This window comes from Aedes aegypti, chromosome 2 (genome assembly GCF_002204515.2).
Source record: "Aedes aegypti strain LVP_AGWG chromosome 2, AaegL5.0 Primary Assembly, whole genome shotgun sequence".
In the NCBI taxonomy this organism is placed as follows: Eukaryota; Metazoa; Arthropoda; class Insecta; order Diptera; family Culicidae; genus Aedes; species Aedes aegypti.
Window position 1 is genome coordinate 380,531,120 of NC_035108.1, and position 15,804 is coordinate 380,546,923.

Below are 15,804 nucleotides of genomic sequence, written 5' to 3' on the forward strand. Positions count from 1 at the left end.
TAAAAGTAGCAAACGAGTGCCCTAAGGAGATTAAATCCTTTTTTCTCTCTTGCTTGCCATTGGGGGTAGGTGTTTATTTTACTGGCGAGATTAACAATTCCCGAAAACATCCGAAAGCAAAAGTGTACCCCAGGTTTGGAGCTTGTTTAGATGGATTTTACAATGCCCGGCTATTCACCCGATCTGGTCGGAGTTAGTATGCGATAAGCATGCTCTCATGATGTTCTCCAAATCATAATTGTTACAGTGAGCGATAAGTGAGAGATTTTCTCAATTTTTTTCAGGATTCAATTCCTGGCCTCAAGATTTTTTACTCAATCTTGAAAAGTGAGTCTTTTAGAAAAGTTGTACTTTCGTTCGTCAATATCGTATTAAATCGAGTTATAATGTGGTTTATCCAAAATCTGGAATTACGAAAATATGGTGGAGCATTCTAATACCACAAGTTTTTAAAAGTGGAAACTCAAAATTTAATAGTTCGGCCAACAGAGCCGTTGTCTCGTGGTGTCCTTGGCAAACCTCTTTTTGAAAGCCCTCTAGTCAAAGTCAAAACAAAATTCTATTTTTTTTTTTCATAAAACAAAATTCTAATTTGGTTTCTTTTTTAAATTCTATAGTGACCTCAATGGAATCTCATCGCATAAGCTCTGAAGAGTTTCATGCTAAAGCTCAAGCAAAATTTATTTGAAATTAAACATAGGTTAATGTAAAAAGCTAAAAATATTGTTTAAAAATAAAATTGTCTGAGAATTCTGCGAGAAATAATTGAAAAAATAAATTCAAAATATATATGTTGTAATGGCAAGAAACTTTCAGAAACAACCGGATGCATTAGATGAACAATTTAGTTTTTTTAGATTGCATTTGTTTTTATAAGTATCATTCCAAACATTACATTCATTTCTTATATCTAGGTGTTCTGTCCTAATTTGGTAAAACAAATTTAAGATTTTATTAACATTTTGTTAACAACATATTAAGTACTTGTTTTTTAATTATGAATCGTGGTTTACGGCTAACCAGCCGAGTGGAAGTTTAACAACTACCGAAAAGCTAAACATTGCATATAATTTGCAAAAAACAAGTATTAATCGAGCAACGGACTCATGTTCCGTAACCGGCCGTTTGAGAACGTCGCGACCCATTGGAAGCCCACACAATAGATACCTCAGCCAGCGCAGTTGCTGGCTAGTGTAGTATGCTATTCCTATACCTAAAAAACAATGCGCTCTCGGGCTAGGCATTGGATATATATAGAATGCGTTGTGTTTGGATGGGCATCTAATTCATCCGAAAGAGGTGCACTTTGCGAAAAAGGACCACGTGATTATTGAGCTGAAATCGAATTCAGGTTAACTTCTGCGTTCATGAGTCCTCTCATGGCGTAGGGGTAACGCGCCCTAACTAGAGATCAGGGAGTCGTGAGTTCGATTCTCACTGAGAAGACGTGTAACTTTTTCACAAATCTTCACATCAATTTGTCCATCTAATCCAATTGCAAATTATATGTAATGTTTAGCTTTTCGGTAGTTGTTAACATATTAAGTTTCATTGGCCGTAGCAGTTCAGATTTTTTACAGGTGGGTTGATTTCACCTGCTTATAAGAATTAAAAAACATGTTTTTAATTTACTTAACTTAACTTAACCTAAATATTAGACAGTTTCACAAAAAAAAACAAAATGTCTGGGATTCAACCAGTCACCTCCTAGTCCTAGTTGCAATACTAAAACAAACTACCAGACAAATTTTCATCCAATTTGGAGAAACTTAGGAGGTGCCTCAAGTCGAATTTGTGTTTTATGCCTATTTTTTACATTCAAAAAATTCTTACGAGAATTTGACAAACAAAAATCAAAATAAATACAACTAGTTGATCGTATTATTATTACTTTACAACTTTTGAGAACACTGTATGCCGATTAGAGATGGTTTTGACCTCATAAAATTGATTTTTGTTCATTAAAGTACCTATAAAACATACATTTCTCTACAGTTTTTGTTCTACGAAATTCTTAATCTCATGCCCTATCATAAATGTTCAACCGTAGTATCATTCCTTTGCCATTTCTGAACATTATTGTAGTACGTCATTTTTGTATCCGAATTACAGATAAATTGTAAAAAATCATCGGAAATACGATATTCCTCATTCCCCTGCATTTAGAGCTGCTGCCATATGGCGCAATTGCTGACATGTTACAAAATCGAACATAGTAGCTTTGCTTTTTCAATGATGGATGATGATTGAAGAAAACAGCTATCAAATGTCATCAACGCAACCGTGTTTCAAACAACATTCGCATTTGATGCCAAGCAATTACATATGTTATATAGCCCCAAGGTCAAGCTTCTCGACTACTGATCTTGAGGATCACAGTTTGATTACGGGAGTTCATTTAGAGTGTTGTTTTTTGCCATGGACCAAATGACTTGAGGCCAAAAAATGTCATCACGATTCATTGTTCAAAAGTGCATCTTGTGGCTGAGTCTTAATCAATAGGACTCACAAAAATCCACACTTCTAAGTGAATGAAGAGAAATGCTCAAGTAGTGATTTGCGCCGTTAGTCCTTTTTCTATGCTGCATATAATAAACATTGGTTTCACTCGAAAAAACAAAAGAATCATAATTGAACTCCGATCCTCAAGATCGGCAGTCGATTAGCTTGACCTCGGTGCTATATCACATATGTAATTGTTTGGCATCAAATGCGAATGTTGTTTGAAACACGATTGCGTTGATGACATTTGATAGCTGTTTTCTTCAATCATCATCCATCATTGAAAAAGCAAAGCTTCTATGTTCAATTTTGTAACATGTCAGCAATTGCGCCATTTGGCAGCAGCTCTAAATACAGGGAAATGAGGAATGTCGTATTTCCGACGATTTTTTACAATTTATCTGTAATTCGGATACAAAAATGATGTACTACAATAATGTTCAGAAATGACAAAGGAATGATACTACGGTTGAACTTTTATGATTAGGCATGAGGTTAAGAATTTCTTAGAATAAAAACTGAAGAGAAATGTATGTTTTATAGGTACTTTAATGAACAGAAATCAATTTTATGAGGTCAAAACCATCTCTAATCGGCATACAGTGTTCTCAAAAGTTGTAAAGTACTAATAATATGTTCAATTAGTGGTATTTATTTTGGTTTTCGTTTTTCCAAATTCTCGTTAGAATATTTTGAATGTAAAAAATAGCCAAAAAACTCAAATTCGACTTGAGGCACCTCCTAATCTTCTCCAAATTGGATGAAAATTTGTCTGGTAGTTTGTTTTAGTATTGCAACTAGGACTAGGAGGTGACTGGTTGAATCCCAGAAATTTTGATTTTTGTGAAACTGTCTACTAAATATATAACGCATCAATCGTGGCAATAGAAGATTGCTACGATTTTTGCCTGAAATTATTAATTATTTTATTTGACATTTGTTCCAATGTTTCAACATTGGATATTCTATGTAACTCATTGGTACTATACCAGGGAGGAAGCTTCAGAATCATTATCAAAATTTTTTTTTTGAATTCTTTGCACAGCTTTCTTCCTGGTATTACATCAGCTAGTCCATATTGGTACAGCATACAACATGGCTGGCCTGAAAATTTGTTTGAATATCATAAGCTTGTTCTTAAGACAAGGTTTTGATTTTCTATGAATAAGGGGATAGAGAAATTTTACATATTTATAACATTTGACTTGAATGCCCTCAATGTGATTTTTGAAAGTTAAATTCTTATCTAGCATGGGTCCAAGATACTTAACTTCATCTCACCAATTTATTGGAACCCCTCTCATCGTGACAACATGTCTACTTGAAGGTTTCAAATAATGAGCTTTTGGTTTATGTGGGAATATTATTAGTTGAGTTTTGGAAGCATTAGGAGAAATCTTCCATGTTTGCAAGTATGAAGAAAAAATATCCAAACTTTTTTGCAATCGACTACAGATGACACGCAGGCTTCGTCTTTTGGCGGAGAAGCCTGTGTCATCCGCAAACAAAGATTTTTGACATCCCTGAGGTAACACAGGTAAGCAAGATGTGAAAATATTGTATAATATTGGTCCCAAAATGCTGCCTTGGGGAACACCAGCTCTTACAGGAAGTCTTTCAGATCTGTAGTTCTGATAATTAACCTGAAGTGTACGATTTTACAGATAACTTTGAATTATTCTAACAATGTATGTTGGAAAATTAAAGCTTTTAAATTTTACAATCAAACCTTCATGCCAAACACTGTCGAATGCTTTTTCTATGTCTAGAAGAGCAAGACCAGTAGAATAGCCTTCAGATTTGTTGGAACGGATCAAATTTGTTACACGTAAAAGTTGATGAGTGGTCGAATGTCCATGGCGGAATCCGAACTGTTCATTGGCAAAAAATGAATTTTAGTTGATGTGGGCCATCAATCTGTTAAAAATAACCTATTCAAAAAGTTTACTGATGGAGTAAAGCAAACTGATTGGACGATAGCTAGAAGCTTCTGCAGGATTTTTGTCTGGTTTTAAAATTGGAACAATCTTAGCATTTTTCCATTTGTCAGGAAAATATGATAATTGAAAACATTTGTTAAATATATCAACTAAAAATGATAAGCTACTTTCTGGAAGTTTCTTGATGAAGATGTAGAAAATTCCATCATCGCCAGGAGCTATCATATTTTTGAATTTTTCCCACAGACATTTTCAAAAAGATTCTCTTGATAGAGAATATTTTCGAAGTCCTGAGTAACTTGATTTTCAATTGGACTAGTAAGTCCTAAATTAAAATTGTGCGCACTTTCAAACTGCATAGCAAGTTTTTGAGCTTTTTCGCAATTAGTTAGTAATAATTTGTTTTCCTCTTTCAATGCCGGTATTGGCTTCTGAGGTTTTTTCAAAATTTTAGATAATTTCCAAAAGGGCTTAGAGCCAGGGTCCAAGTGAGAAATCTTATTTTCAAATGTTTTGTTTCTTAATTGTGCAAAACGTTTCTTGATTTCTTTCTGCAAACCCTGCCATATAATTTTCATAGCAGGATCGCGAGTGCGTTGAAATTGCCCTCTCCTCACGTTTTTAAGACGGGCCAATAGTTTAAGATCATCGTCTATAATCACGGATTCAAATTTTACTTCACATTTTGGAATTGCAATGCTCCTGGCTTCAACAAGGAATTTGTTAAAGCTTCAAGAGCATTGCCAATATCAAGTTTTGTTTGTAAAGGAATATTAACATTAAGATTAGAGTCAATAAAGGTTTCATATATATTCCAGTCGGCTCGAAAATAATTGAAAGTGGAACTGATAGGATTTAGAATCGCTTCATGGGATATTTGAAATGTAACAGGGACATGATCAGAATCAAAATCAGCATGAGTAATCAGTTGGCTACAAAGATGACTAGAGTCGGTTAAAACCAAATGAATCGTAAATGGATTTCTAGAAGAGGAAAAACATGTAGGGCTATCGGGGTATTGAATTGAGAAATATCCTGAAGAGCACTCATCAAATAAAATTCTGCCGTTGGAATTACTTTGAGAATTATTCCATGACCTATGTTTGGCATTGAAGTCACCAATGACAAAAAATTTTGACTTATTGCGAGTCAATTTTCGCAAGTCAGTTTGGAGCAAATTAACTTGCTGTCCAGAGCATTGAAAAGGCAAATAGGCAGCTATGAAAGTATATTTACCAAGTTGTGCCTACGCGAAGGGCAAGCCCAAAAATTGGACTTATGATTGCCCTTGCAATTGGCACATATGAGCTTATCGGTATCTTCCTTTACAGGACAGACGTCCTTGGCGTGAGAAGAACCTCCGCAAATCATGCATTTAGCATCCATGCGACAATTTTTTGTACCATGACCCCACTTTTGGAACCGACGGCACTGAGTGGGGTTCTAGTAATTTCCTCTAGGTTTCTGGAAATGTTCCCAAGTCACACGGACATCGAACATAAGTCTAGCTTTTTCTAAAGCTTTAATATTATTTAGTTCTTTTTTGTTAAAGTGAACTAAATAATATTCTTGAGAAAGCCCTTTCCGAACAATGCCAGATTGGGCTCTCTTTTTCATAATGATTACTTGGACTGGGGAAAATCCAAGTAAATCATTTATTCCATTTTTGATCTCTTCAGGTGACTTATAGTCACTTGAGAGACCTTTCAAGACAACTTTGAACAAATGTTCAGCTTTGTCGTCATAAGTAAAAAAAATGTGCTTCTTCTCTTCAAGATGTTTGAGAAGAAGTTCGCGATCTTTAAGAGTTTCCGGCAAAACGTGACAGTCTCCTTTCTTTGCGATTTGGAAGGAAACCTTGATTCCCCTAATGGAGTTCAAGATCTCCTGCATAAATCCCCCAAATTTGGAACAACTGACCACGATAGGCGGCACTCTTTGCTTCCTCACTTGAATCAAAGAGCCTGGGCTAGATGGTGTTCGGAAAATTTGATGAAATTTGAAAATTTGATGCTCTAGTCAAACTGATTGCTCATTGCGATGCAATTATCAACATTATTCATTTCACTCTTGGAAGAAAGTTCGCATTGCGGAGAAACGTCCTTTCTTCCATTCTTGCCACGTTAAGTGACAGTTTCAAATCAAGTGGGATTTTTTTGGAAGGAAGTTGTGAATTCAGAGATTCACCCTTCCTTTTGTTGGTAGTTGCAACCATGTTTAGTGAATAAACGAAAGAAGACGAGACCTCCTAAGAGGTTTTTTCTCAAGAAGGATTACCACCGCTAGCTTTCGCCAACGGGTCCAACGAAAAATCGAAGGCACGGTTTCCAAACAAGGATCGTAAAGAGATCAATAGTAGAAAAATTAGTACTGAAAAGTACTGTTTTAGTAGTTTCAAAAAGTACCGTTTTCAATTTTAGCTTTGAAAAGTACTGTTTTATTGCTTTAGGTAGTTTTTAAAGAAAAACTTCCAAGAGCAGAGTTCGTGAACGCACAGCACGAAGGTACGATGTGTAATGTGAAAGTTTCATTTATGGATAATGAGTTATCTAGATATATGCATGGAAATTGTGAGTTTAAATCGCTACGGCTACATGAGTTCATTACATAATGTAGCATAATGTTACCCCAATTACATTCAGTGTTGGCTAGCATGTTTCTAGCTGTCTAAATTGAACACTTTCCACTATTGTTTTTTTCGTTTCATATTCAATATTCTGAAAGAAATCTGGGGTGAAAGGGTGATCTCCCTGGCCCCCGTACGCCAGTGCCTGCTCCTCAGCTTAGTGTTCTAAGAGCACTTCCTTCATCATTCCGATTTATCGTACACTGCCCAAATTTGCATGGTCAACGGTACACCATCCCTATCTTTGATGGGTTTTTGTTTTGATCAAACAATTTATGCACTTGTTAAAGATTGAAATTTAAAAGTTGTCTGGGGAGACTTTTGATTAATTTCTTACTTTTGTCTTCTGCAAACGCATACGTCGTTTTATCGATACAATCAGTGAGTTAGATAAACGATTATATGGATTGGCGTAAACACCACGAAACAAGACATAGTCCAACTCTAAGTTGAACCCAACCCTTGTGAAATTTCTACGTTTCAGATATATCGTTAAAGCGTGATCAAAAGCTTTTATTTATTGCGCACTCTCGAATGTACCATCAGAGCAATTTAAAAATGATGCAACATTGAAATAAGTGTGGAATTATTATGAATCCATTGAAGTTTTGGGTCATAACTCCTTCTTTGTACTTAATCCAGAGGAAAAGTAAAACATGATGCAAATTGAAAATCACATTTTTGCTTTAAACATTCCAGCAACTTAAACTTGTACTTCAACATCATACCTTTGATGCTGTGTATAATAGTAGCGTTTTAGCTATCCACATAGATAAATGTAGCTTCCTGTCATCGATCTGTACACACGTTAATCCTCGAACAAGTAGCCTGAGGTGTAATTGATTCGCTCTTACCTCATTGTTTACCAAGCCATGAAGTACAAGCATCGAGAGCACCATCTCCAATCTCCATCCCTTCCGAGTATGCAATACATACCTACCTACCTAGAGCTACAAGAAGACATACAATCAATAATTTTCCCATCTCATCGAACATCATTCCATCGCCGATTGGACCCGATCTCGAACAACAATCGAGACTGACTCTTCCTCTTGTTTGCCTTGCAGAATCATCGCTCGGGTTACGTAACGTTCGTGTCACGGTACCGACGGCCATCCGGAAGGGCGAGCAGGCCAACCTGTACTGCAACTACGAGCTGGAGGACAAGGAGCGGCTCTACTCAATCAAGTGGTACAAGGGCAAACGGGAGTTCTATCGGTACACGCCGCAGGAGCAACCGTCGATGAAGGTGTTCAACACGGTCAGCGGCGTCGAAGTGGAGGTGAGTTTGCGAGGCGGGAATAATGGCGATTGATTTCATGATTGGAGTGCAGATGACAATAGGGTTGTCGGTTGGATCACATGGGACTGAGTTCAGAAGGGAGAAAAATGATAAAGTGCGAGATGCAAGCCGTTAGGGTTGATGTCCTGTTATTTGCCATACTACCATATATACTCCATTAGCTTGGGACACGGTTATACGAAAAATTTAGATTCTCGCTCCAGTCCACTTTTTGGATTGCATTTAGGTCCCATAACAACTGTGCAAAATTTCAGCTCGATCGGAGAAAGTATATTTTAGCGCCAGCCGTTCAAAGTTTGTATGGGATTTACTATGGGAAAACTTACTTTTGCAAAGAAAAATCGCCAGAGGCCGCCCATTGACCTCTATAAAAATTCTGAACACAGAACTCGATAGGTATTTCTACGATGAACAACAATGCCCAAGACCGCAAAGCAATCCGATGCTTGTGAAAAAAGTTATTAAACATAGACTATTCGGAAATTTTGCCCGATTTTGTTATTATTGTTATTCCTTCACGTGTTAATCGACGTTGCGTTGCCAATAGGTTTTCATTGAATAACTTTTTTCACAAGTTTCGGATTGTTTTGCGGTTTTCGGCAATATTCTTCATCGTAAAAATACCTATCGAGGTCTGTGTTCAGAATTTTTATAGAGATCAATTGGCGACCACTGGCGATTTTTCTTCGCAAAAGTAAGTTTTCCCATAGTAAATCCCACACAAACTTTGAACGGCTGGCGCTAAAATATAGTTTCTCCGATTGAGCTGAAATTTTGCACAGTTGTTATGGGACCTAAATTCAATCCAAAAAGTGGACTGGAGTGAGAATCTAAATTTTGTCCCACACTAATACTCCATATCCAGAGTACATTCCGTTTTACGATGCAGAAGGCATAAATCGTAAGTGTGCTTTACTGCCCATAACTGCATAACAGTCACATTCGACATTTTTGACAATTTCGAGTTAATACCGGGGAGAGTCATCAAATAACAAATACTTTCGATCCACTTACTAAAATCTGTGAGATTGTTCTAGAAAATTCGAAAAAAATACCAAGTTGTTTTGTCACATTGGCAATTGTAACCGCATAACAGTCACATTGAGATTATACATGAGCCTCATAATGCAGTGGCAACGAAATTTCTATCAGAATTTTTTTTTGACTATTCACCCAATAAGCGATATGAGTTGTACAAAATTTCAGCCTCAAATAAGCACTTTTGAATTCTTAGTGATTTTTTTAAATATCAGTTCCCTCCCATACTGCAATAAAATGCAAACTTGGTATCCCATTTACTCAATGCCTACTTTTGTCGAATGTTACAAATATGCAGTTATGGGCAGTTTAAGTCTGTATAAAATTAAGTGCCTACATCCCCTAAAACCTCAAAAAAGCTAAGCTGATATTAGAAACAAAAATCTCAAAATTCTAGCCTTCTTGCACCTTATTTTGCCATGGTGTTCCTAATTTCGTCGCATCCCATAAAATATCACGGTGAGCAGTGAATTTAGGAATCGAAATTGAAAACATGGCTGATACTGATGCAAGTGATCCAGTATACTCCAACGTTGTTTTAGATATGAATACAAAGCTTTTGTCCAACTATTGTGAGTTTTTTTTGTAGCTTTCGTTTAACATACGAACAGTATTGAATAGACATTTGACTAACACGAAAAAAAATCCTTAAGGGGTGAAAACTGGTACACCCACCCTAACTACAAATAACTTTATTGATACAGAGTAATCGTTCCTGGAATTCATTCCTATGCTTTCATGTTAATCCTTTTAAAAAATATTGGAGCACAATTGGGTTTGTTTTATTTTTTGTAAGCTTGCAAAATAACAAAAAGTAGCAGAATCGAATGGTGAACTAATTGTTAGTTTCCACAGCGGATGTGTGTTGGAGCGTGGAACAATGGAAAAGTTTCTGTATAAACAATAAAAATGGAGTTCACAGTTATTTCAAACAGAACATATTTATTTATTGCTTGGCTGCCAGTTCGCTGAAGCAAGGATTTGTGATTCAATACGAAAAAACACATCTAATATCCGATTGATACCTCTATGCCAATTGAAACAAGTACAAGTACCTCACATTGAATGCAGAATCAAGAAAGCTTGTATGACCTTCGGTCCATACCGACGAAACTTTTATATAACCTGGCATTTATTTCCTGATTGTCAGAGAACGTGCTTTCTGATACCTTAAACCTAATATATGGATTGTCAATGAATTCACAAAAAAACAAATACCGGAAAGCCTATCGTTAATATTAGTATTATTTATTCCTAAAATAAAAGAAAATCCACTTTTAATAATCTACAATAATTGGAAAAGATTGCCAGAAACCTAAATCTAATTATTTTTTTCATATGGCCTCACTGCTTAAATAAACCAGTAAATAAACAAGCATCCATTGTCAGTGGTTATGGCGCTAATCGTGCAATCGATATCGAACCGTTTTGTTTCTAAACCACACAGCTTCGCAAAAAGAGCAAGAGACGCGATAACAGACAAACGGTGCTTAGTAGAAAGTTTATCTGTGAATTATCGGCTTGTTGTTTACCCTCCTAAGCAGATTGTATGGAAGAGTACAGTTTGGATTAACAGAAGAGCAGTTTATCGGTACGTTGTTTGCTTTAATTCTGTTTTGGATTCCACCCAAGGCTTTAGAAATGCGTACGTCTGTGGAAGGGACAGGAAGATCTAGGGCAAAGATTGTTGCAGGAGAAAACTGGACCAAGCAGCTGATGGAGGAGACAGATAGACTAGAATGGTACCACTAGTGTCTGGCAGTGCAAACTGGGTCCAATTCGAACTATTTTCTAAGCTCGGCATATGAGAAAAAATATCTTCGACTTTCCCAATGCGTATACAATACAGATTGGGGAACCATGAAATCAATAAATAGAAATAGGTTTGATGTTTTCACATTCCTGAATCCTACCAGAAGTGGATAGAAAGGATCCTTTGACATCTGCTTGCTTGTTGGGCATTTTTAAACCTCTATGCAATATGCTGTAAAAAGTATATAGAATCCTTAGAACGAAAAAAAAACTAAAACACGAAATGCAAGACAAGAAAGACTAAAAGTATCCTATATACAAAGAGTTAGTTATTGTTGCAGAGATATCGTGACTAGCTTGTTACTTGAGAAAAAAAAAAACTTCGAAATTACTAGAAATTTGAAACTTTTCCTTTTTTCAGGCGCTACGGAGACAAAGGCTGCTTCTCAGCCTAATGTTTTTATGAGCACTTCCAGAATTGTAAACTGAGAGCTTCATTTGCCAAATGACATGTTTTGCATTTGTGTATCGTGTGGCAGATTCGAAAATATTCTTCACCCCAGGGAGTCGACCAAATTTCCAACCCGATCGGTGGGATTTGAACTCACGACCCTCAGCTTAGTGTTGCCGAATAGCTGCATTTTTAGCGCTACGTTCTCAAGCGCCCGTTCGTAGAAATTTAAAACATTTGAATGAGCGACTAACTGTACCTCAGGTGAAAAAACATCTGAAACATATTTTCGAACTACAATGATATTTGAAGGAAGTAAATTAAGTCATTGCAAGTTACCGTGCATTACATTTACCAAATTATTTTTGTCCTAGGACAGGACGTGACAGCTCAACTAAGACTGCCATGTTGTATTTCAGTCGTTAACATTGACGATGCAAAAGCCAGTGCTACCAGTACTTTTTTGAAAATCTTCTGAACAAGTTCAAACATCAAGGCTCATAATTTGGTGATGTTTGGAACGTTTCATTCAATAAATGCAATATCAGGTTTATTTTCAAAACCGGCGGTATTTCCTGACGAAATTGAAACAAATTTTATTATTTTGCTCTCAATTGAGTGTTTTGTATTTATTTTAGTAGTGCTAGAACCCATGCGGTAAACTTAACATCGAATTTATATTATTATTTAATTCATACATCCGAAAGAACCGAACGAAGTTTAGACTGCGAAATGATGATCCCTTGGAGCACGTGGTTTCTTTTCGCATTTTCAATTTCAATTTGTACATTTGACACGTGTTTCGTCGTGTACATGTAAACTTCAAAACGTCAAAACCTTATAACAGCTTACCTTTGTAGCTACGACTAAGCAAGTCAGCAACCACGTGAGCAACAGCCACGCGACAGATGGGCTCCGAAGTTTCTGGATGAAAGCAGGAGCAGTCTAAAAGGAGGGCACCCAGCTCGAGCGAGATTGTATCAATTCGGAAGCCAATAGTTGTAAGTCATTAGTAATAATGTCTTACATATTTAGTTTATCGGAAGGATACTCCATGCGAGTGTTCCACCTTCGCGATTGAAGCTTGAACGTGATCCGTGTTCCTGTTAAGAAAGTTAAAACTTGCGTGTGAAGGATGTCATTAAAACGTACCCCGCCCCGAAGGAATGAAAATTCGGATGATGTGAGGTTTCTGATAAAGAAGCGTGGCCAAACCTAGGCAAAGGTCACTCGGATCTCCAACTCCTTTGATACAGCGGCAGAAGAAGATAGAAGGCTTCCCCTTCCCGTCCTGCTAGTTCACGCTAAAAATCTTCAGGTGATTTACGAAGAATTCGACTACATACATGATGCCATCATCACCTCCGTCGACGAAGAAAATTTTGATTTACAATGGATCATTAAAATAACCATAGAGGCGAGTCTAGTACACGACACTGAAGACGGCCTTACAGTTGAGGTCGAAATACGCGTATCTGTCAAAGGATACAAACTCTAGTGGAATTAAATGGTATAGTACTAAATTCATTTTTTTTAATCTACTTATAGGTATTCCACTAAGCAGCTCAAAGATTCATTTTCTTCATTGATTTTCTTTTCAACAAATTTTTTGGTCGGATGAATGTTTTCGGCTGCTATTTTTGATTCAGCAGGAAGCAGTCAGTGGAAATATTCGCGTTACGAAGCACCTCACGAGTGTAAACAAACGCAAAATAAACATGACAGACTCGTGAACAGGCTTGGTGTGAGTAAGAATCACTTTAGCTTCGTTTACTCGCGAGCAAGATAGATGGGAGTAAATCTGCTCTCTGATGCTCGCGAGTCTTTTGTTTTCCTCTTTTCTTTTGTTCGTCAATTTAACGAAAATCGATCGAACTTCGTGTACTAATCCGAACATTAAATCGAAGGAAAGAAACCGATCATTGCAATTATGCCTGTATGATACTAGGTAAATGCAAGATATGAAATTTCAGAAAAACAAGATCGATAATTGGTTCGAAAACAAGACTGGTTAAAAGGTATCGGGGCAATATGAACACTTCCGTGTAATTTAGTGAATGTTTATTGTTTTTCTTTTAGGAATCACTTCCTTACAAACTGAGACAAAGCCTGTTCTTCTGTGCCAGCTTGTTCTTAGAGCACTTGCCACATTTCTTAACTAAGATCTTTCTATGCTAAACTTATTATTTTTTGTTTTTGTATTAGGGATAATTATAATTCTATGGCTTTCGCAGTCTTATAAATTAAAACGGCTTGTTTGGCTAAGCCCGACGTTTCGGTCCCGTGTATTTGACCTTTTCAAAGAATAAGCAGTCCCTTGAAAAAGGTCCAATACACAGAACCGAAACGTCGGGCTTAGCCAAACAAGCCGTTTTAATTTATAAGACTGAGAAAGCCATAACATTACAACTATCCTCCCAATCGCAACACCAACATTAATTAGGGATAATGTAAAATCTTTAAGGCATGGATACATTTATTTGAAAAAAGTATCATAGAAAAGAATCGATACCTACAAAATATCGAATAGATAGACGAGCTGATGTCAAATATACTTGGGAGCCGGCCTTTCGATATTGTTTAAACTATTTTTTGGTGCTTTTATAGTATTGAATAATTAGCTTCCATCGCAAACTCTGCTATTTACCTGAAGTCATCAACACCGGCAGCAAAGTCAAATCTTTACTTAAGGAATGTTTCGATACCTACTTGAATCATATGAGTAGTTTTCATTATAGAGAAAACATAGAACTGAAACTATTACAATAACTATTTTTAAAGAATGGCATTGAAGATTTATTCATAAAATAAAAATACTTTAGAATCAAAATTCTCGATAAATTTTCGTAAATAAAACAAGATTTCTCAAGGCTGCACCAGGCTCTGCAAAAACGTACATGAGAAAGGACTCATTCAATTCAAGTTATTTTATTCGATACCTATTTGGTAAAGAAAAAAGAAAAAAGAAAACGGTGAAATATAAAAATGTAACGTAAAATCCAAGTACTAGAGAATGTTTTGAGTAGTTGAAACAGTATTATTCACATTGAACAGATTTAAGTACAAATTGGACATTTTTCATACAACTCGGCTTCTAATGGTCCCATTGACATGAAATTGTCACCTTAGTTCAGATATAATATGAGTTTCACTGTGTTGGAAAATCACAATAATTAAAAAAAAAAACAAAATTTTGAAGTTTATGAAAATCTCCCATTTTGAAAACAATCAGTCATACTCAAAAATCTTATTCTACAAACTTGTGTGGTTCATCAAATATCTTTATTGTTTTTTTTGCAAAAAGGCATATAACTCTAAGTATTTTCATTTTACAAATTATTTTGAATTCAAGACTTTTATTGTTTTAGTCAAAATTGCAGATTTGTGATTACTCAAAAGTTTGATTGAAGCTGCGGTGAAAATTCCACTAGACTGTGCACTAGAAGCTAAGATCCATGTCTCCAAACTTGACCGTTTTGTATGGAACATTGGCCAATGTGTACTTTATTCCGTCCAGTTTTTTATATTCTTTTTCAATGTTAACATCGTGAAATTGTAATCCGTATCTGGTTTCGGAAGCAACTGTACCAGCCTAGCATCATGATATGGTACTTTCTACGTATCCGGGAAATGATGGTTTTCTTGCAATTAGCCTGACGAAGCAAAGTAACGGATGCTTCCTCGTTGCAGTGGTTTGTTGCGTAACTGCAAATAACCAGAAGTCAATTTGCTTTTGTTTGTTTTACCTTGGCCGACAGTGCCAAATTTAAAGTGACATAATTTTACCGCTATGGAGTAAAGCAAACAAACGTGCGCGAGAACTTTTTTACTTACGCAGCTTTCTGGTTTGCTTAGCCCTATAGGCGGCGGGTAATCGTATTGTTTTGCTTAAGTTTTTCATTTCAGCCACACCACAAACCGCGAAGAACGGTGACTCACATGCGGATTTTGTTACGCTCATCGCTCACGGATCGTTAGAACAAGACGACAAGTTCTACCAATTAAGAGAGTGAGTTCCTCGCCAGGGGGTGGAATCAACCCTTTAAAAACCGACCCGCCAAGATGGAAGAGCCTCGGTGTGAAGAAAGTGTACGACGTCCGCAGTTCTGACGGTCCCCCAGTTCGGACGAGGTGTGCCGTTCGTTTTTCGACATTTTCGTTAAAAGTTCAGTGGGCATTTTCTGCCAAATTG

General features: G+C 36.5%; 1 protein-coding gene across 2 annotated transcripts in view; it reads left to right on the top strand.

Annotated features, from left to right (window-relative positions):
* Nucleotides 1–15,804, top strand: part of LOC5572937 — a 535,760-nt gene that overhangs the window by 448,339 nt on the left and 71,617 nt on the right. For both annotated transcript variants that reach the window (XM_021846848.1, XM_021846849.1), the window contains exon 3: nt 8,136–8,350. In XM_021846848.1, the coding sequence (XP_021702540.1) occupies nt 8,136–8,350 (215 nt within the window). The remainder of the gene's footprint in view (nt 1–8,135; nt 8,351–15,804) is intronic.